Source organism: Typha angustifolia, chromosome 7 (genome assembly GCF_048772165.1).
Source record: "Typha angustifolia cultivar Huaian chromosome 7, ASM4877216v1, whole genome shotgun sequence".
In the NCBI taxonomy this organism is placed as follows: Eukaryota; Viridiplantae; Streptophyta; class Magnoliopsida; order Poales; family Typhaceae; genus Typha; species Typha angustifolia.
Window position 1 is genome coordinate 416,282 of NC_133245.1, and position 21,952 is coordinate 438,233.

At 41.3% G+C, this 21,952-nt stretch overlaps 3 protein-coding genes across 9 annotated transcripts; 1 reads left to right on the forward strand and 2 right to left on the reverse strand.

The window, feature by feature from the left end:
• The first annotated feature begins 3,922 nt into the window (after positions 1–3,922).
• Positions 3,923–7,260, forward strand: LOC140762831 (receptor-like serine/threonine-protein kinase SD1-8). Its single transcript, XM_073100787.1, has 7 exons — positions 3,923–5,252; positions 5,399–5,536; positions 5,634–5,788; positions 5,907–6,117; positions 6,228–6,468; positions 6,557–6,707; positions 6,815–7,260. The coding sequence occupies exons 1-7, from the start codon at positions 3,965–3,967 to the stop codon at positions 7,115–7,117; spliced, it is 2,487 nt and encodes an 828-aa protein (XP_072956888.1). The 5' UTR covers positions 3,923–3,964; the 3' UTR covers positions 7,118–7,260.
• Positions 7,261–7,631: 371 nt separating this feature from the next.
• On the reverse strand, positions 7,632–12,397 carry LOC140763959 (uncharacterized). Of its 6 annotated transcripts, none has more exons than XM_073102355.1 (7): positions 12,006–12,397; positions 11,759–11,921; positions 9,584–9,819; positions 9,228–9,486; positions 8,379–8,558; positions 8,098–8,253; positions 7,632–8,009 (listed from the first exon to the last, which is right to left on the reverse strand). In XM_073102355.1, the coding sequence occupies exons 2-7, from the start codon at positions 11,882–11,884 to the stop codon at positions 7,836–7,838; spliced, it is 1,131 nt and encodes a 376-aa protein (XP_072958456.1). In that variant the 5' UTR covers positions 11,885–11,921; positions 12,006–12,397; the 3' UTR covers positions 7,632–7,835. The 6 variants fall into 6 exon arrangements, with proteins under 6 accessions (XP_072958456.1, XP_072958453.1, XP_072958454.1 ...); XM_073102352.1 differs by having other exon boundaries at positions 9,584–9,822; XM_073102353.1 differs by having other exon boundaries at positions 9,584–9,822; positions 11,759–11,926.
• A 257-nt stretch (positions 12,398–12,654) lies between these two features.
• Positions 12,655–21,015, reverse strand: LOC140763958 (receptor-like serine/threonine-protein kinase SD1-8). 2 transcript variants are annotated; one of them, XM_073102350.1, is made up of 7 exons: positions 15,229–16,712; positions 14,382–14,516; positions 14,091–14,263; positions 13,743–13,953; positions 13,404–13,641; positions 13,177–13,327; positions 12,655–13,031 (listed from the first exon to the last, which is right to left on the reverse strand). In XM_073102350.1, the coding sequence occupies exons 1-7, from the start codon at positions 16,490–16,492 to the stop codon at positions 12,723–12,725; spliced, it is 2,481 nt and encodes an 826-aa protein (XP_072958451.1). In that variant the 5' UTR covers positions 16,493–16,712; the 3' UTR covers positions 12,655–12,722. The 2 variants fall into 2 exon arrangements, with proteins under 2 accessions (XP_072958451.1, XP_072958452.1); XM_073102351.1 differs by lacking the exons at positions 12,655–13,031; positions 13,177–13,327; positions 13,404–13,641; ... (2 more) ...; positions 14,382–14,516; positions 15,229–16,712 and adding exons at positions 17,359–17,801; positions 17,887–18,037; positions 18,124–18,361; ... (2 more) ...; positions 19,078–19,209; positions 19,720–21,015.
• Positions 21,016–21,952: the final 937 nt, after the last annotated feature.

Here is a 21,952-nt window from a genome sequence, read left to right on the forward strand (position 1 = left end):
ATACCAGTTTGGAAGGCTGCTATGCAAGAAGAATTTGATGCCTTAACCAAACAAGGAACATGGATTTTAGTTCCTCCTCAAGCTAACAAGAACATTGTCAGTTGTAAATGGATCTTCAAAGTTAAACGAAACTCAGATGACTCAATTTCAAGGCAGAAAGCACGTCTTGTAGCTCGTGGTTTTAGTCAGGAGGAGGGTATTGACTATGCAGAAACATTTAGTCCAGTTGTTCGACACACTACTGTGCGTCTTATTTTGGCTCTGGCTGCTCAGTTTGGTTGGAAGCTTCATCAATTAGATGTGAAAAATGCTTTTTTACATGGTATGTTGAAAGAGGAGGTATACATGTCACAGCCACCAGGTTTTGAGGATTCAAGGTTTCCACATCATGTTTGCAAATTGCAAAAATCTATATATAGGCTAAAGCAGGCTCCTCGTGCTTGGAATGAGAGGTTCACATCTTTCTTACCCCAACTTGGTTTCAGACCATCTATTGCAGATCCTTCCTTGTTTGTGTTTACTTCTGGATCTTGCCATGTTTATCTTCTATTATATGTAGACGATATAATAATCACAGGGAACAATGCTTCTGCTATACAAAAGGTCAAAGATGCTCTTCAACAAGAGTTTGAAATGAAAGACTTAGGTCTTATTCATTATTTTTTGGGCTTGCAGATCACCTATCTTCCGGATGGTATCTTTCTTTCACAAGCTAAGTATGCAAATGACATTTTGGAAAAAGCTGGTATGGTTGATTGCAATCCTAGCATTACTCCTTGTCTTCCCTACTCCAAGCTACTTAAGGATGATGGAGCTCCTTTTATTGATGTGAAAACTTATAGAAGTATTGTTGGCTGCCTTCAATACTTAACATTTACTCGTCCAGATATTGCTTACAGTGTTAATTCAGTTTGCTAATTCATGCAAAATCCTACCGACGTTCACTTTCTTGCAATGAAACGAATCCTACGCTACATTAAAGGAACTTTGGATTATGGGATTACATATCGAGCAGCACCATTGGAATTGAGGGCTTATTCAGATTCTGATTGGGCTGGAGACCCTAATGATAGGCGTAGTACTACTGGTTTTGTGATTTTCCTTGGCAACTGTCCTATATCTTGGTGTTCAAGGAAACAAACTTCTGTTTCTCGATCTTCAACTGAGGCAGAGTATTGTGCACTAGCAGACACTGTATCTGAGGTTCTGTGGTTGCGTCATTTGCTCAATGATCTTCATGTTAATCTACCTTGTGCTCCTACTTTACACTGTGATAATATTTCTGCTCTTGCCCTTGCCTCCAACCCAATACACAATTCTAAGGTTAAGCATGTTGAGGTTGATATACATTTTACTCGAGAAAAGGTTTCCAGAGGTGAACTTGCTCTCCAGTTTGTACCATCCTTGGAGCAACTAGCTGATATTCTCACCAAAGGGTTAGATTCACCTCAGTTCAAATACTTATGCAGCAACCTTATGTTAGTCTCCCTGCATAAGGTTGAGGGGGGATGTAAGGTTGTTAGCAATTTAACTAAAGTTTGTTAGAGTTCTGTTAAGCTTAGCTCTATAAATAAATCTTTGTATTAGTCATTGAGGGACATATCGAAAAAAGAGGAATACAATCTCATCTTCTTCCTCATCTCTCTCTTCTCTACTCTCAAATCCCTAAACCCCAAACCTTTCAATTCTGCACATTGATCTGGTCAACACTAACATTTACATTGAAGCGTCTACACTTTATGCGGTGTATATAATGCTTGAAGCTTTTGATAAAAACACCGACGCACGGATATTATGAATGAAGTGAACAGCTTCGAATGATTCGACAAATTTATGGACTTTTTTTAATTTGAAATCCTAAGATGCTTGCAAATAGGTCTCTTTTATGTGTTCAGGGAAGAGCGGAGGACAGGCCACAGATGTCTACTGTTGTTCAGTAATGTTGGGTAATTCAACTGCAATATTGTCACAACCAAAACAACCTGGTTATTTTAGCGATAGAAGCATGATTGACACTCAAATAAGTTCATCCTGGTCCGTTAACAAGGTAATGTCTCTTGTATGTATGCTTAATTTCCTAGTGCGATTAGACGTAGGGGTGTAAACGAGCCGAGCCTGAGCGAGCCGACTCTGGCTCAGGCTCGGCTCGAAATGAATTTCGAGCCGTAGAATTACTCTGAGGCTCGGCTCAGCTAAACTCGAGCCGAGCCCGAGCCGGGCTAGACCGAGCCCGAGCTGAGCTCGAGCCTGAAATGAGCCTATTGTCGAGCCTCATTCAAGCCGAGCTGAACCGAGCCAGATTGACACCAAGCCGAGCACCGCGGCAGCTTGAGGAGTCTACGCCCATGGGAGAAGGGTGGAGGTCAGGCAATGAAGGCCTCAGATGACCATTGTAAGCTAATGGGTTCTGTAGCAGCAGTCGGTCTTCCGGGCTCTTCTCTTCGCTTGAGCACGTACTTGGTCTTCTTAGAGGAGGAGGAGGGGAGCTTGACAAATTTTGTTTTGTTAGGCTGCAACCGATGTAATGAGACCCAACAGCCCAAACTGGGTTATTTAGTGCTGCTGTGGTCTGGGGCTAACAGAGAGGCGGCGTAGCTGGAGCATGGAGTCGACAGCGACCGCCTCCCCCCACCCGACGTGGAGCATCCATGGGCACACGTTGTCGAGGTGGGTCACCACGACCCCCGGAAGGCGAAGCGCATGTGCACGGAGCACGCGAGCTCAGCTAGCTTGATCTCGATCTCATGGAGCTCGTCCCGACCGTTGGAAGAGGGAGGCTTGATTTCAGTGATGTAGAGTAAGGGAGGGCAAGGGCTTGGCTCAAGGCCGGCCACTAGAGACCGTACATCAGGCATTCAAGTTGAAGTATGACATTGAAAATTAAAAGCCTCGACTGTAACACCTTTGAAAAGTGATGGATAAAGGACAAAAGGAAAAGATGGCTTTCACATGAGCGGGCCCCACCAACTGAGACACCTCTTAATCTCTCATCTATTAATTATTAAAATAAGTACGAAATGATGAAATGTCAGCACCCTACACCACTAAAAAAAAATTACTACAGCCTATCGAGCCTAACGAGCCGAGCCTGAGCGAGCCAGCTCCACCTCAGGCTCGGCTCGAAATTAATTTTGAGCCGATTTTGATGGCTCGGGCTCATCTCATATCTAAGTGAGCCGAGCCGAACTCGAGCTTCAGTCGAGCCGAGCTTGAGCCGAGCCCGAGCCCTAATTAGACGAAGCATGGCCAATCCCCATGGACTGGACCCGGAAACTCAAGTAGGCATGCTACCCGGTCCAGCATGACTCTATTATTGTTGTTATTATAATTATATATTATTATTATTATTATTTTCAACATCTTTCAACTCCTTCCAGAGCTAAGCACCGACCTACTGGTCCAGTTCCTGTGGCGAACACTGGCGCACTTACATGATGGGGATTGCAGTTGACGGGTTGCAAACAATGTTAATTTGCCATTTAGCTAGCTCTCAAGTCCAAATACCTATCCATCGTGATTCACAAGTTTATGCTGTCCGACCTAACAAACAAAATGTTATTCTATAAATATTACAAACTTTTGTGCTTTGGTCATTCTAGATCGACCTGACCAGATCTTAATCTCCACCAACTAATAAAACACAGCTAGGTTTATTCCCTTTGGCCCAAGTGGTGTTCGCTTCACCACTCACTACGTATTGACTCCGCACACGGCCGTCGACACTCACGGTCAAAGTCGTATGAGAGAATAACAAAGTTTACCCTACAATGTTGACTTGCAGACGTTTTATTTCCTACATTGTTGACTTGCTGACCTTTTGCTTTTTTACTTTACAAGAGATATTGCGTTTTATGATTATGGATTAATCATAATATACAATCACTAACTACGTTATGACTTAGAACTTGATTATAAGGTTTGCTCCCTTAGTTGAAACGAAGTCACTGATTTGAGAAAAAGAAAAATGCATGCTCTCACAGCAGCTGCATTCTTCCTCTTCCCACTCTCAGCCTTCCTCTTCTCTCAGTCCATTGGTGGCGACACCCTAACCCCTGAGCAACCTCTTGCCGATGGCCAGACGCTCGTCTCCGCCAACGGCAGCTTCGCGTTAGGCTTCTTCAGCCCCGTCGACTCGAGCAACCGCTACGTCGGTATATGGTACAACAAGATCCCGAACCAGACAGTCGTGTGGGTCGCAAACCGCCAGACTCCGATCTCCGATCCAACATCAAGCTTGTCGATCACCGCCGCCGGTGATCTAGTTATAATTAACAAGAATTCTTCCATCGTCTGGTCGTCCGGCTCCTCGGGCCTAACGAGCGCGGTAGCGCAGATCTTGGAGAGTGGAAATTTTGTTGTGCGAGAGTCTACTAGTAATAGTAATGATCCCACTAGCTCTGTAATCGCCTGGCAGAGCTTCGACCATCCGACCGACACGTCGCTCCCCGGCATGAAGAGTGGGGGAAACTTAACCAGTGGCGTCAATTACAACTACACGGCGTGGACCAGCCCGAGCGATCCATCACCGAGCAAGTACCTCATGGCCTTGGACTTGCATGGTGATCCCCAATTGATCCTATGGTCCGGATCTAGCCGGATTTGGCGAAGCGGGCCGTGGAACGGTCTACGGTTCAGCGGTATTCCAGAGATGGAGACCTATAGCCTGTTCACCTTCGACTTCATCAAAGAAAAAGACTCTGCTTATTATATCTTCAATGTGCGGGACCCGTCAGTCATCTCTAGGCTCGTCCTCAGCTCGACCGGCGTCGGCCAGCGGCTCATCTGGCTCGAAGAAAGCCAGTCTTGGCATGTCTTCTGGTCTGCCCCCAAAGACCCCTGCGATAGCTTTTCGCCTTGCGGGCCGTTCGGGATCTGCGACATCAACAACTCGCCCTTGTGCCGCTGCATGCAAGGGTTCGAGCCGAAATCACCGAGTAATTGGGCTCTGAGGGATGGAACAGACGGGTGCGTTAGGAAGACAAAGCTCGACTGCACGAATGGGACGGATGGGTTCGTGACAGTGAGCGGGGTAAAGCTGCCGGACACGTCGAGCTCGACGGTGGACATGAGCTTAAACTTGGACCAGTGTCGGGCTATGTGCTTGAAGAATTGTTCATGCACCGCCTATGCTACTGCTAACATTAGTGGGAGCGGGAGTGGATGCATAATGTGGACCTCAAATCTCAGTGATGTTAGGGACTACTCTTCTAATGGGCAGGATCTCTACCTACGGTTGGCCGCAGCAGATCTGGGTACGTAACATACTGTTGAAGAAGAACAACTTCATGCATGATTAATTAATAGCTACGCATTTCAAGTTTAAAGGTTAGGTTGATAATTAGTTATATCAAGTAAAAATTAAAAAAGTCTCATTAGAACATGAACTAACGTATTTCAGGATCGCTGTCCACCGCTCGTAAGAGAGGAATTGCCGCGATCACAGTGGGCTCAATTGTGGGGATTCCGTTGCTTTCTTTGCTTGGATATTGTGCCTGGAAGAGGAAGAATAAGAAAAACAAGGAAAGAAGAAAGAAAGGTATAATAAATTAGACCTACACTTGACTTAGTAGGAGAAAGCCATATTCATTTAATTGGTCTAAGCTATTGTTCTACTCGATCGGTGACTGTGTTAGGTGTCATCTCCCAGTTTAGCAACAACGTCGAGAGAAGCTGGGAAGAGAAAGACTTCGAGCTTCCTTCATACGATCTGAGCACTATAGAAGCGGCCACCGACAACTTCTCGATCGAAAACAAGCTTGGAGAGGGTGGCTTTGGACCAGTGTTCAAGGTGAACGTTTCTTCATTTCATCAAATTTGCACATCGCACCTTCTTCATTTCATCAAAAGAATTGTAAATATCCTGGTATTTAATTTGTGCAAAAGTAATAGTATTGATAAAATTTCAGGGCCGGCTGGACGAGGGAGAAGATATAGCCGTGAAAAGACTCTCAAAGACATCGGTCCAAGGAGCCGATGAGTTGAAGAACGAGGTGATGCTGATCGCAAAGCTTCAACACAGGAACCTTGTCCGGCTTCTCGGTTACTGCATCGAAGCAGAGGAAAGGATGCTCATCTATGAGTACATGTCTAACAAAAGTTTGGATGCCTTATTATTTGGTTGGTTGGTTGGTTATTGTTCTACACCCTTTCTTTTTATGCTAGATATATTCTGACTTAAATATTAGAGAAATAAGATAATTATTATTGTATATGCGATTCTTAATCAGATAAGTCTAAGAGTACTTCACCGTTGAATTGGCGAACACGTTGTAACATTATACTCGGGATTGCTCGAGGCCTTCTCTATCTCCATCAAGATTCTAGATTCAGAATCATACACAGGGATCTCAAAGCTAGCAACATTCTTCTTGACAACAACATGAACCCAAAAATTTCAGATTTTGGCATGGCTAGAATATTTGGTGGGGATGAAACAGAAGCAAATACACGTCGAGTAGTTGGAACATAGTAAGTGTCATTCTCACTATATCCATGCTATGATGTCAATATTTATTTATATATTTTAGGAATAAATCTTTTGTTTTTGTCTGATCAGTGGATACATGTCTCCCGAGTATGCGATGGATGGCATCTTCTCGATGAAATCGGACGTGTTTAGTTTCGGAGTGCTAGTACTTGAGATTATTAGCGGCAAGAAGAACAGAGGGGTTTACACCTCCAATCCCCATGAAAACCTTTTAGCATTTGTAAGTTTTAAGACAGTCAGCTAGATCCATTGCTATAAGTTATTCTTTTACATCAACTATACTATTGTTTGCAACTATTTATTTATTTTTATTTTTTATTTTTTCAGGCATGGAGCTTATGGGAGGAAGGCAATGCTTTGCAACTAGTGGATGAGTCAATGAACTGTTCATATCCTTTGTCTGAAGCATCTAAATGTATACAAATAGGCCTCTTATGTGTTCAAGAACGTCCAGAGGACAGGCCAATAATGTCCTCTGTTGTGCTAATGCTGGGGAGTGAAACTTGTCACTTACCTCATCCTAAGCAACCGGGTTTTGTTGCAATGAGAGGTCCCCCGGATTCCTCGTCGAGCAAGCAAGACTCAGTTCCTGTAAATGAGATGTCTATCACTATTTTGGAAGGTCGATAAAGATTTTGCTTGAGAAATTTTAACGAGACCGCAATATAAAGTTTGTCCTTTATATTTTGAGATCCTGAGCGCATTTGTTACCGCAGCAAATGTCTATTTGCTCTTGTCAGTAGAAGTAAAAGTGAAAGTGACTATTTATTCCTCATAGAGTTGTACTAATGTGAGGTCTAGAACTTACATAATTCTTACGAGTAGCCATTTTTTCTGCTGACAAGATAATTAATAGATCAAGGTCACTTCATAGTTTGGCAAGTATTTGGGAAAATTTATCTAGCCGCTAGTAATTGCAAGCAATCTTAAAAGATATCCGTAACTGTGTAAGCTAAAAATGCAGTAGTACACTAAATCTGAATCCATATAACAATGGCAACAGAATCACATAGACCAAACTAGTTGCTTCCTCTTCAATAAACGTAATGTTGATTTGTAGCATGTTCCACAAAAGTTTACTTCTTTCAGGGAAAAAAACACAAGACAGTTCTTAAGTCACTATAGCCACAATTATATCTCATCTGCATAAAATTTGCACTAACCAGATAAGAAAGAATGTTTACAAAGTGGATAGAAAAAGAAAAGGAAAACCAAAAGATAGAGACCTTTTGAAGAACCTATTAGGATCTAAGATTGATGAAAGCTAAACATTGGCTTGTGTGGAAAAAAAAAATTAGAAAAAAGAAAATTCGATATAATGTTATTTACAGCAACTAACAAAACTGTGTTACATTTGGTAGTCAGCATGCAAGAATTTCTCATACTCTGTTCCATTCAGAGTTTTATAAACAACATTCCAGTTTTCAATCTGATCTGACAATGGTTTCGTGTGGATCTTCACATGATGGCTGGAGAGCTTATGTTTTGGTAATCTTAGGAAATCCAGAACATCCATCAGCTTCTGCAGCAAAAAAAAGATGATATAGTTTAAGCTGGCCAGAGTTGAAATGGGTCAACAACACCAATTGAAGATATTGTTGCATGCTTACTTCATGATTGTTGACAAGATCCTCATAGTAGAAAACAATATGACGAGTGCTCTTGAAATTCTCAAGAGCATCGGTACTCCATTCATCTACATGCTTTAGTTCTGAAATCAAGAAAGTTGTATTTATTGTTGGCTTATATCGAGCAAGGACATTAGCCTGCAAGTAATCAACACATGTACAAAATCACAACCTTGTGATGGATATTCAGCTTACATGCCCCTAAGTAATCAATCATGTCTAAATGAGACAAGGTATATAGGACTGAGATTAAAAAGAACAACCTCATCTTTTGAATGCACATGAGCTTTATGGGTTCCATTTAGTTGCTTGGCATTTCGATCATGAAAATTTGCAAGTACGGAGACCAACCGGCGGAGCAGATTTCTTCTAAAGAGGAATATTGCAGATACTCCCCTTCTATTGAAGTATTCAACTATCTCTTTGTGATGCTGCATGAGACCCTGCAGTTGCCATGTCACTGAAAGATTTTTAGGAAGTTCAACCAAGCTATACTCAAGCTAAGAAGCATATACTGGCAACAACATACTGGGCACTATATGAGCAGGCCTCAAGTAGTGGAAAATCAAACTTCGTATAGACAAAAAAGGTGTGTGAATTTGCAGAACACATACAGCAATCTAGCAACCTTTTTCCATCTCCTGGTGAAATTCAGATTCCAATAAAGTGGTACACATGGTAGTTTGTTCTCTGTCAATATATGCACTCTGAGTTTCTATAAAATTATCATTCAGCATGAAGTATTACAATGGCCACTGACAGTTGTAAATATTCATATGGCTCCACCTGAAATAAGGATTGAGAAGGCCTCCATATCTGAGTCGCAACTCACCAAAATCACCAACCACTTTGCAGGCCTTTGCGAGCCAAGAATATGGATATGATTTAGCAAATAAAAGTTTGTATGTCACATTACTAGTTATCTCCGGAAACAAGAAAACATGCGTAACCAGTCTCAGATGTCTGTCATTCTAACTTATGAACAGCTGATATAAGAGTTCAGATATGCTGTTTACGTAGTCCTTAATAAAAAAAAAGAACAGAAATAAAGCTCAAGAACTTCTCATAGATCAGGTACAAATAAGAAAAGGATAAAAAATTTAAAAATTTACCTGATTCAACATCCATTTTAAGCCAATGGCAGCTGTACATTCATTTTTAGAAGCACTACTGTACCAGTCCAGGTTGTAGACTTCATCCAATGTCTTTTTGATTGACGAAATATTACTACGCCTTTCTTTAACAGAGAAGATCTCACCGTTGGAGCTAATGTTAACATGACTATTCAGTAGAGTCTCGAACCACCCACTTCCAGACCTCTGCATTGATAATATAGCAAAGAGTCGAACTGGGTTGCATGCACATTCTTTCCTATCAAATAAATCAAAAATAAGTACACAAGAAGCTTAAAACATGAATGAATGAAGCTTAAAAGATGAATAAATTTTTGCCAAGTTATCCTGATTACCTATTATAAGTAGTGGGTTCCGGAAAATGCACATAAGGAATCTCAGACTGTGGAACGCCAGGATCATGACAAGATTTCTCTCCCATCCGCACCTTCATTATGTTGGGATTGCCAATGATTTCTTTTTGCTTCAAACATAGTGAACATATATACATGCCGACAATCATTACCAATGCCAACACAGCCATCCATGATGTAAGTGGATATTTCTTTCTAGGCTTTGTAACAAATGTATCCTGCTGCATAAGAGGGTTTGCGGAACATCAAATGCGTAATGTTGTAGCATCTACAGAAGTATAAACGCAGTGGATCTAAAATATCTAAATACACATTACTTGAAATTATCCCTCTAAAGTCTAAACTCTTTCAAGTGTGCCTAGGGTGTTAACTGTAGTACTGAATTATGGGATATAGCTAGGAATCTATCCGTAACATTGTACCACAACATGGACATGAATTTACTAGCCGCTACAGGCTATTTGAATCCAATGCATAATATGAGAGGGAAAAGATTAATTGCAAAGAGAAACTTCACTGTAGCTAAAGGGCAGATTCGACTGATGGAGGAATAAACTGAGATTGGTTTTTCTTCCTTTAATCAATCTCTCAAAATAAGAGTATTTGATTGGAAAGAAAAAGGAAACGAAAGAGAAATATTAAAGTCATAGCACCAATCAATTTATGTTAGAAAAACAATTGCGAAGCCCAAAAGATCCCAACTTTCGGATCCCACTAAGATTTCCAAAATATTGGTTGGGTTTTTCTCAATCTGATTAAGTAGAGACATGAGTATCTCACCTTAGGAAAGACATAGCACTCTTCCATCATCTTTTCCTTCTCCTCTCTTCCTTTTTCTTCCATCCAAGGAAAAGGGGGATGGAAAGTAGCAGGTCTTCGTCCTGCTACTAGTGTCTTCTAATTCTTCTCCTTTCTCTTAACCATACAAGGGAATCAAAAATCGCAAATGGCTTTGATCCTCTTCCTCCTAGAATCCCACAGAGAAGCCAAATCGCCAATCTAGTACCTTCCCGTGCGCCAAGTTTTCTTGCCTATTTATGCCTTCTTTTGACTCTTTTTAGGTAGAAAGATACCTCCTTTTTGTTCTTTTCTTACCCTACGCTTGGATCACAGTGCGTAGTCCCCAACAAACGCATCAAAACTCTTCGGTGGCAGAGAAAGAGAGAAGAGTGGAGAAGAGCGAGAGGAAGAAGGCGATATTATAGGAAGAAGGCTATTCTTATCGGTAGTGTTTAACACTTTAACTTTAATTAAACTATTATTTTCGAGACGGTTGGATTAAATTAGTATCTATCTATCTATCTCTATCTATCTACCCGATCTAATCCAAACTTGAATCAAATCCGAGTATCGTAGTCTGATTGCGAAGTCGACTTAGATTGGACTCATTTATTATTATCATCATCATCATTATTATTGTTATTATTACTAAGCCGCTCGTTAAAACTCGCATTAGACTCTACCACAAAATAAGCTTGACTCTAGATCCGAAAGAAGCCAAACTTGATCATCGATCCTTGCGCTCGAAGACCCAGTTCCTAACATGTTATTGAAGTAATCTAATTTAACATAGGATTGCACATCAAGCATAAAAAATTTACATTTATTTTTTTGTCACAATTAATTGCTCCAACTTCTTCTCTCTCTCTCTCTCTCTCTCTCTCTCTCTCTCTCTCTCTCTCTCTCTCTCTCTCTCTCTCTCTCTCTCTCTCAAAAAAAAAAAAAAAAAAATTCTCTTATTATAGACACTTCAATCAAACAAAGCATAATTACATAACTTATCCAAAGGTCAATCTGTATTTTTAAAAAGCAAGACTAAGACTAACAAGATCAATAAGCTAGAATATAATTAACACTAGTTGCAGTGGTTGAAAGTTGCATGCTCGTTGAAGAATCCGAATCGCAAAGGGACCTCTCATTGCAAAAGAGAAAGGCAAGTAAGCAGTTTCAATGGATTTGCTAACCAGGTCCGGCCCAATTCATACCCATATTAAAGAGAACGGCCCACTTATTTAAGCCTACTTTATATTAGGCCTATAATTCCCTGAAAATCTGCCCCAATAAGGTGAAAATCGGATTAGAACTTTGTAACATACCGCTAAATTTGTTAATTAACAATGAGAAGATAGAAGATGTAATTAAGGAACCGCAACTGACCAAAGAGCTAAGAAGGCACCCAACATCTCTTTGGATGCAGCAGCCCAGAAGGCGGACGAGGTTCCTGTGGTGAAGCTGATTCGCGATAAGCATCACCTCATTCTTGAACTCATCGAGGCCTTGCATCGATGTCTTTGCGAGTACTTCATCCCCATCACTGACCCTGTACTTACTTAGACAAAGTACGTAATATTAGGACTCGGAATTAATGCACGTTGTTTTAGCCGATCTGAATTAATTAACTAACCTTATAAACTGGGCCAAATCCTCCCTCTCCGACGTCGTTCTCGACCGAGAATCTGGGGCGCCGAAGCCGTTGCTATTATCAGTAGCTAACCTCTCTTACAACAAGATTTCCACTCTTCATGATTTGTGCTACGGCGTTCTTAAGGCTCGAGCGAACAGGAGGACCAGATGATCTTCGAATGCTCGTCGGAGATGACGAGAGCTCCGTCGGCAGTGATAGACAAGTCTGCAGTTGGGCCGACGATTCGGATTCCGACGGTTCGCGACCCACACGATTGTCTGAAAGTCCACCGTCGGCGAGTGGTCGGGTCGGCACTAGGATGTCACCGCCAATGGAGGGAGGGCAAAAGATAGTTGCCATGAGGAAGAGAAGGAAAGAAGCTATTGTGAATCTGTGATGATGTCCAGTTAGATGGCTAAAGTTTGGATAACAATAACAATCCTGATGGCTATAGTTTATCATCCGTCGGGCCAGGCCCGGTTTGGGCCAAAACTTAGACTAAAGTCTGCCGACGCCTACCAAAGATTAACACTCTATTAGAAACTAGAAAAATATCACCCTTTTTTTCTTTAACCTTAAACAAATTGTGCACACTCTGATCACCAAAAATATGTATAGAGAAAAAGAAAGAAAGAAAAAAAGAAAACAATTAAACTCTACAACAAACATTTCCTTATGAAGATTGAGCGACAATTTGACGTGATTTTTTTTTTTCTCCTATCGGCCTTCGATAACGGTGACAGTCATATTGTTTAACATGATAGAATCTTGCTTGCTTGATGACGACTCCGTCTCAAATGGAGTTCTTCTCGCTGCAAAACCGGGCTGCTTCGGATTTGGCAGTGAAGCACCATTACTTCCTAGCATCAAAACTACTGAAGACATCAAAGGACGGTCTTCTGGGCGCTCTTGGACACATAGCAGACCAATTCTAATACATTTTACTACTTCGTTCGATGGAAACGAGTAGTCCAGCGCTTCATCCACTAGTTGCAAACTCTTCTCCTCATTCCATAAGCTCCATGTCTGAAGAAAAAGAATACCGCGAATAAATTATTTGGTACTGCATTACATTTATAATGAGTATATGAATATGAAGAACTAGAATTTTTAGAAAAAAAAAATATTTAATTTATGGATGGAGTCAAATATGTATTTAATCTATACTTACATGTGTCAGGAGATTTAGGTGGGAGGACTGCACATACACTCCTCTATTCTTTCTTCCACTGATAATTTCTAACACTAAAACTCCAAAGCTGAACACATCAGATTTTACTGAGAAAACTCCATCCATTGCATACTCAGGTGCCATATATCCACTGCAAACCACAAACAAGAAAGTAATTACTATGATTCTTTTAGTACGAAAAAATATTCATATATCACCATACTTACTATGTGCCAACTATTCTTCTTGTATTTACTTCAGCTTCGTCACCGCCAAATATTCTTGCCATGCCAAAGTCTGAAATTTTGGGATTCATTTCTTGATCGAGAAGAATATTACTTGCCTTCATGTCACGATGAATTATTCGGAATCTTGAGTCTTGATGGAGATAAAGAAGCCCTCGAGCAATTCCTTCTATTATACGATAGCGGGTTTGCCAATTCAATAATGCGCTTTTGCTTTTATCTGTTAAGATTCACCGAGTATTAATCCAATTATCATACATACAATTATATACGTGTCTAATTAGAAATATATAATTTGAATTCTGAGTGCAAAGGACGAACCAAAGAGAAAAACATCCAAGCTTTTGTTTGCCATGTACTCATATACAAGCATCCTTTCCTCCCCCTGAATACAGCAGCCAAGTAGCCTGACAAGATTCCTATGTTGTAATTTAGCTATGAGTATGACCTCATTCTTGAACTCATCAAGACCTTGTATTGAAGTCTTAGCTAGCCTTTTCACAGCTATTTCTTGTCCATCCGCAAGTATACCCTAATAATTAAAACATCAAGCATTTTTTAGACATAGTGTCTAATAATGACGACGAATTCTGACATCAAATATGTAAAATTAACCTGACATAGTTTAAGTTGTGAAGTTAATTAACATGGAAAAATGGAAGCAATCACCTTATAAACGGGACCAAAGCCACCTTCTCCGAGTTTATTTGCAGCAGAGAAGCCCTCAGTGGCAGTTGCCATTATACCCAGATCAAACAATGGCATCTCCAGATCATGTTCGTGCGTGCTTTCTTCATTTAACTGGTCATTATGGAAGGAAGAGGTCGTCGTCATACCTGGACCTACTTGGGAATGACAAGATTAATATATACAATTACAATCACGAAAAGCATGACTAAATCTATTATCTTTCAAACATTTAAAGCTATATATGAACAGCTGTTGGAATTGATATTTTACCTGCTCTCCTAACTTTCTTCTTTCTGCAGAGGTAACAACCAGCACATGCTAATAGGAGAGCCAAGAAAGAGAGGCTTATTATAATTGCAATAGCTGCATGATTACTCTTGTTGTGAGATGAGCTTGTTGTTGAAGCTGTAAACAAAAGCAACCATTACTGCTTGCAACAAAATTAACCCTGAAGATTAGATCCATCATATAACTACACAAAATGTGAACATCTTAGATTAATTAATCTGTTTACATTTAATTCATTCGCGCCTTAGCTATCGAAGTGATTAATTATATAGCTAAAATCTAAAATCTCACTTTCATGTACAGAGAGCACAGGTGTCAATTCTCAAATCATGGGACCCATTCCATATTTCCCTTTCACACTAGCTAGCTCCTAACTTTATTTATCCTTATCGTCATCATATTGAGTTTGTGTTATGTCCTTAGAATTATTTATGATTGTCGATTCATGATCAAGCATAAATTTATTTAGGCTACCGGTCACAAGTTGGGTTTATTCTGGGAACCACTAATATTTTATCTATATATCGATATTATTGGCATCACAACGTTAAAAGTAGTCGGCCAGTCAACATCAGATTCTCCCAGAAATTCAACCAAGCCTGCGTCAATGAACTAAAAATCGTCGTTGAAGACGATGAGGTAGGTATTCTAAAACCCATGACTACCTTCTGGTCCTTCCAAATTAATCAAAGTGCATGGGCAATAGAATTATAGAGCTACTATTCCAGTGCACTAACACAGAATTATCGAAGAAATTATTTCTTGTAATCGATCTCCTACCATGAAATTTTATTCATTAAGGTAATAGTAATACATAAACAGTACATACCTAGATCGGCCTTGGCCAGCCGTACGTAGAGGTCCTGCCCGGCTTCGACGTACACCCGGACGTCGGTGAGCTCCGTCACCCACATCACGCACCCAATTCCACTCCCACCACCGCTAACATTAGCACTGGCATAAGCCGTGCAGGAGCAATTCATCAAACACATGACCCTGCACTGATCCAAGCTCATGCTCAAGTTCAAGAAGCAACTCGTCGTGTCCGGCAGCTTCGCGTGGCTCACCGTCGCGAACCCGTCGGTCCCGTTAACACAGTCTAAATTCGTCCTCCTCACGCACCCGTCGGATGCATCCCTGAGCTCCCAATTCTGAGGCGACTTCGGCGTAAACCCCTGCATACAGTTGCAGATCGGAGAATTGTTCGGGTCGCAGACGCCGTATCGGCCGCACGGCGATACGTCGTCGCACGGATCCTTCGGCGCATACCAGAAAATATTCCAGATGCCGGCGGCTTCGAGCCAGAGTGAGCGTTGGAAGACACCAGAGTGGTTAACCACTAGCCTTGATATGATGGACCGGTTCAATATATGGAAGCTGTAGACTATCTCCTCCTCGTTGTTTACAAAGCTAAATTCAAAGCCTTGATAGCTAGTAGTCTCCGGTATGCCGCTGAATTGGAGGCCATCCCATGGCCCGGTCCGCCATATCTTCTCCGTGCCGGCCCATAAGAATATCTCCGGATCGCCGCGGACGTCCATGGCGGCGTAATACTCGCTCGGGGCCGGGTCGGATTCGCTCTTCCACGCCGTCAGTCGGCGGTTGAGACCCGTCGTTAGGTTCGCCCCGAATTTCATGCCGGGGAGCAGCGTGTCGGTCGGATAGTCGAAGCTCTGCCATGCGATTCCACCGGCGGCGGTTTCTTGCACCACAAAGTTTCCTGTATCTAAGAGCTTTGCTATTGGTTTTGTCAAGCCTGTGGCTTCTGTGGACCAGATGATGCTGGAATTCTGAGTGGTTATGACCAGGCTGCCATTGGCGGCGATTGATAAGGTTCCGTTGGAGTCGGCGATCGGACTCTGGCGATTGGCGACCCAGACTACCGTCTGGACACTGATCTGGTTGTACCATACTCCGACGTACCGGTTCTTGGAGTTATGAGGACTGAAGAAGCCTAACTTGAAGCTCTGTCCGGAGGATATTAAGGTTTCGCCATCGGCGAGAGGGTTGCCTACTGTGATTGTGTCTCTTGCAGTGGAGAAGGAGAAGAGAGGCAATAGGACAAGGGCTACAAGGATTGGCCAAAGTTTCATCTCTCAGAGTACTAAAACTTTAGCAACTTTCTAGTAGTTTTGTGCTACTGTTTCATGCTGACACATTACACCCAAAAGTTCAAGGTTGAAATTCGATCTGCAGCAATTTATTATAAACAGACTACTTACCAAATTGTAATTGACTGGCACACGGAAAAGTTGTAATTTAATTCAAACAGTTCAAGTAGTGCAATTAATTGTTAGATCATTCATAGGTGTAAATGGGCCAGATACGAAAAGTGAAGTACCAATTCTTGGACTGCATGACCCAAGATATTCTGATAAGAGTGATGCATGGTTAATTAGGTAGGGCTTGGTTTGGTGGCATAGACCCACAAATTATTGGATGATCACTGTTTAATAATGATTTGAAGGAGATTGAAAGATGGATAGAGCCAGTCGCTGTTCCAGAGGCATGCATGAATGAGTTTGCAAAGGGTCATTCAAATCGGCATGCATGACACAACCGGAAGTTTGTTTTGCGTTGAAAAGAAATAAATAAAACAAGCTTATTCTGACACCTACTTGATTCCCAACACCTTTCGATCACAGCTCTACTTATTATCTTTTACTTGACTCCATAAAGAGATTTTATGTTACTTTCAAAGTCGGGGAAAACTTATGGCTCAGGTGAGCCACAAATCGTAATCACTTGGGAAGAATAGGAACTCCCAATTCTTAATAGTAAATTAAGTGTCTCAACTACTAGATCGTCAACAAAAGTAATTATCCTGTCCAACAATTTCTTCCGTCTTGATTTTAGCTACCACGATGTAAGAATTAAATGTTTATACTTTTTATTCTGGGTAAGCTGCGGGTGTCAATGGTGAATTGGAAAGAGTACTATTTCCCATTCTTTTCAAAACAGAGACTAAAACATTGCACTATAGTCTTAAGAGACTACTGACGTCTCCAAATTAAAGTTTAAGCTATCAGAGAATGCTAAATTGGTCTGTTCACATATACCCTCTCCTGGTATGTTTAAACAAATAATTCTTTCTCACATAACGGCTTATATTTACCTGCCCGTTGTGATGGAAATCGTTACATCATTTACACTATGTAATCCTTGTTCATCTGAGAATGCTTTTAATGCCAAAAATCCAGGTCGCTTGGGCTCGGGCACTGATGGTTCATCACTGCCCAGCATTAGAACTGCTGATGAAATTGTTGGCCTGTCTTGGGGGAATTCTTGTACACATAAAAGACCAACTTTTATGCATCTCACGACCTCAGACACAGAGAAAGAGTAACCCATTGATGGATCGATGAGCTCCAAGCTTTTGCCTCCATTCCAAAGTCTCCACGCCTGCAACAGTTTTGATATATAAATCCCCTTCATTTGAAATAAAGAGGAGGATCGAACATAACTCTGCAACTAATTTTCTACTTACTTTACCAAGAAGGTAGAGATGAGGCTCAGAGAGGTAAACTCCTCTGTTCTTTTGCCCACTTATGATCTCTAATATCAACACCCCGAAGCTGAATACATCTGATTTCACCGAGAAAATCCCATCCATTGCATACTCTGGTGACATATATCCACTGCACAGCAATGATTCATTTGAGCTCATAAATTTTAGAAAATCACATCATTGATGTAAATGTTCGGTAGATATTTAATTGCTTACTACGTTCCGACTACTTTTTGTGTCCTGGTCATTGTCTCATCTCCTCCAAAAATTCTTGCCATCCCAAAGTCTGAAATTTTCGGATTCATATTCCTATCCAAAAGAATATTACTTGCTTTCAAATCTCTATGAATAACTCTAAATCTCGAGTCTTGGTGAAGGTAGAGAAGCCCTCGAGCAATGCCGTTAATAATCCGATACCGCATTTCCCAGTCCAGTATTGAACTTTTGTTCTTGTCTGACAAAAAATTGGTCATGGTATGAGTTTTAAGCAAACCTGTGCTAATAGAAAAGAGAACAAAGTAGAAGGAAATTAGCTAGGACTAACCAAAGAGGAAGAAGTCTAAGCTATTGTTTGGCATGTACTCATATACTAACATCCTTTCTTCTCCATGAATGCAACAACCAAGAATCTGAACAAGATTCCTATGTTGGAGCTTGGCTATCAATGTAACCTCATTCTTGAACTCATCAGTGCCCTGTAATGAAGTCTTGGCGAGTCTCTTCACAGCTATTTCTTGGCCCTCACTAGTCTCGCCCTACCAGTTATAGCATAAGATTGAGATAAATAGACCAAGAAAAAAAAGGAGCTTATGTTGTGGTTATACCTCTACGATTAGAATGGTTGTCCAAATGATAGTCTTAATTCTTAATTACCTTGTAAACAGGTCCAAAACCACCCTCTCCTAGCTTATTCCCTGGCGAGAAATTGTTGGTGGCAGCAACTAATTCAGCAAAATCAAACAATGGCATCTCTACATCTTCATTTTCCCTATTACTTTCATGTTCTTGGGTGCCATGGAAGAAACTGATACCTAGCATAGAAAATGAGTTGACAAGTTTTTCAGGAAATTGAATACTGATTAATTTTTTTAATGGAAAATGAAGTACCCTGTTTGTCAAGAAGAACAAGGAAGCCTATGCTTGCTTTAGAATGAAGAAGTGTCATTGTACCTCGTTTTCTTTCTCTCCTCCTCCAAATGAACCAAGCCACGATAGCACACAGAAGGAGCCCAAAAGTCAGGCATGCAGAAGCAATGGCCCTGAATTTTCTCTTGGTGGACTCTTCAGAAGTTGACGAGGAAGCTGTCAAGAACACCAAAATAGAAACTAAGTTGCTGCTGTGACCATCACCAACTAGTAGAATTAAATATGCAATTTAATAGAAAGTGCTATGGAGTTATTCTATTCCAAAGGCTATTTTTTCTAACTTGTACGATTTCCTTCTTTTTTTATCCTTCGTTGGATGCTATTAGAACCACTAGTAGCAGCAGATTAGAATGCAAGACAAATTAAGGCATGGTTTGCTCAACAATTCCGGCCAGTATGATCTGTTTACAAAACGGCATGACGTTCACAGTTGACTAGCAAAATTAAGAACCGTTTATCCCTTTTCGTTCCGTTCAGTCAGGTCAATCAAAACTATCTTATTCAGTAATGCAATCATTACACTTTCATACTCCTAATCACCCTTTCAAAAGATCGAAGTAAGATTCGGTAATTAATGCACTTAAACACATGATAATCCTGCATGAGATTAAACGCATGCGTGCTTATTAATGATCTCCAATGGAACAGTAGTAATTAAGGACGTACCAAAATCAGCTGCTGCTAACCTAACATAGAGATCCTGCCCAGCATCCACAAAGAGTTCAAGATTAACCAGCTGATCGACCCAAATGATGCAGCCGCTCCCCCCGCCGCGCACATCAGCATTCGCGTACGCCGTGCACGAGCAATTCATCAAACACCGATTTCTGCACTCCTCCAACCCGACATCCATGTCGACCGTCGCGTTTGACGTGTCGGGAAGCTGCACATTGCTCACCTTCATGAACAAGTCGGTCCCGTTCCGGCAATCCAACGCCGTCTTCCTCACACACCCACTCGATGCGTCCCTCAACGCCCAGTCTGCCGGCGACTTAGGCTCGAAACCGTGCAAACAACTACAAATCGGTGACGCATTCGGGTTGCAGACACCGTAAGGCCCGCATGTAGAGTATCCCTGGCATGACCCTTGCGGAGCATTCCAAAACAAGCTCCATGAGCCATAGCTGTCGATCCACACGTAGCGCTGCACTTTGCCGGTGGTGTTGACGACTAGCCTTGTTAAAAATGATTTGTTGGGCAGATCATAGGAGTAATAAACCGCATCTTTGTTGTTGATGAACGTGAAGGTGAAGCCAGTATAATTCGTCATCTCAGGGATTCCACTGAACTCAATCCCGTTCCATGTACCGGACCGCCACTTCTGGCCCGAGTCACTGAGCAAGGAAATTTGTGGGTCACCTTGGATGTCCATGGTGATGGTGTAGTCACCTATAGATGGATCAACATCACTCTTCCAACAAGTGAGGTTGCGATTTAAGTTGCTTGTTAGATTCCACCCTAGCTTCATGCCCGGTAGTAACGTGTCGGTGGGGTAGTCGAAGCTTTGCCATGCAAAGCTATTCTGGTCACCACCACCTGCAGTGGCTTCTTGCACTACAAAATTGGCTGTCTCTAGTAGCGTGGCTCTTGGATTGGTTAGACTTGTTGGCATCGATGACCAGAGCGTGATATCCGAGCTATTGTTGTCGTTGATGAGGAGAGTCCCGTTGGCGGTGAGCCGGAGTACGCCATTGTGGCCGATGATTGGGTTTTGGCGATTGGCGACCCAGACGATGGTTTGTATTGATATGTTGTGATACCATATCCCGACGTAGCGGCGAGTGGAGGTAGAGGGGCTGAAGAAGCCCAAGGAGAAGGTTCCGCCGGCGGAGACCAGGATTTCGCCGTCGGGGAGGGGTTGGGTTGGGGTTATAGTGTCCCTTATTGCTAGCGATTCATGACTGAGGAGAGTGAAGAGAAGAGTTACAAAGAATGGAGTTATGATGGCTAGTTTCCTCATATTGAAAGATGCATGGATTGGAGATGGATTGGAATATATCATGAAGTGCTTTGCATGTCTCTTAAATCGGAAGTTCCTAACACCATTTCTCTATCACATAACTAATAACTTTTTATTTGTATATGTCAACGATTCGCTGTTTGACATTGTCTACAGCTCATTTTGTCAAAACTGGCTGCGAGTGGAAAAGTTGACCATCCCTATAATTCAGTATATCTCGAAGGTCTTGGGTTCCATTTGGAATTCAATTTTCTTTTTCTTACCCAACATTTTCGAATAATTAAGTGGAAGAATATGAATCTCGATTATATCGTGCCTGGCCCTGGTTTTCGCACTATAATGAAATATTGAATGATACAATCAAGGCTAGAGCCCAATTAGAGGCCCACGGCCTGGATAAAACCCCAATTCATGATTGATGCTCCTAAAAGCCGAACAAAGAGTCAGAGAAGCCTTCGAGTGTTGTGATCCAAGCTTTTTTTTTTTTTAAATTCCCACTAGAATAGGGTGCATTATCAAACACGCAAGAACAATTGCATATGATAGCAAAGGGAGACATCCTTAACTTTATATTTAGCAAAAGATGCAAAGAATTGCGAACCAACATCCCCTATACAGCAAAAAGAAATTGCCCTAGAGATCAATTTACTTGATCCAGATGGAATTGGTGGGTATGCAATCATATCCATAGTACATGAGTAATAAACTTAATGGAAAACATATTTGACCAAAAAATTTCCCTGCTTTTATATATATATACTTAAGCTTAAAAGGATGTTCTTTTACCATTCATATGCAATATTAATTACCAAATGACATGCCTTCTAAATTTGTAATTTATACTTTATATTTTATAAATATTACTTGTACTCGATCATTATTTTTATTATTATTATTATTATTATCGTCTGTTTTGTGAGCCTAAAACTTTATCTCTTG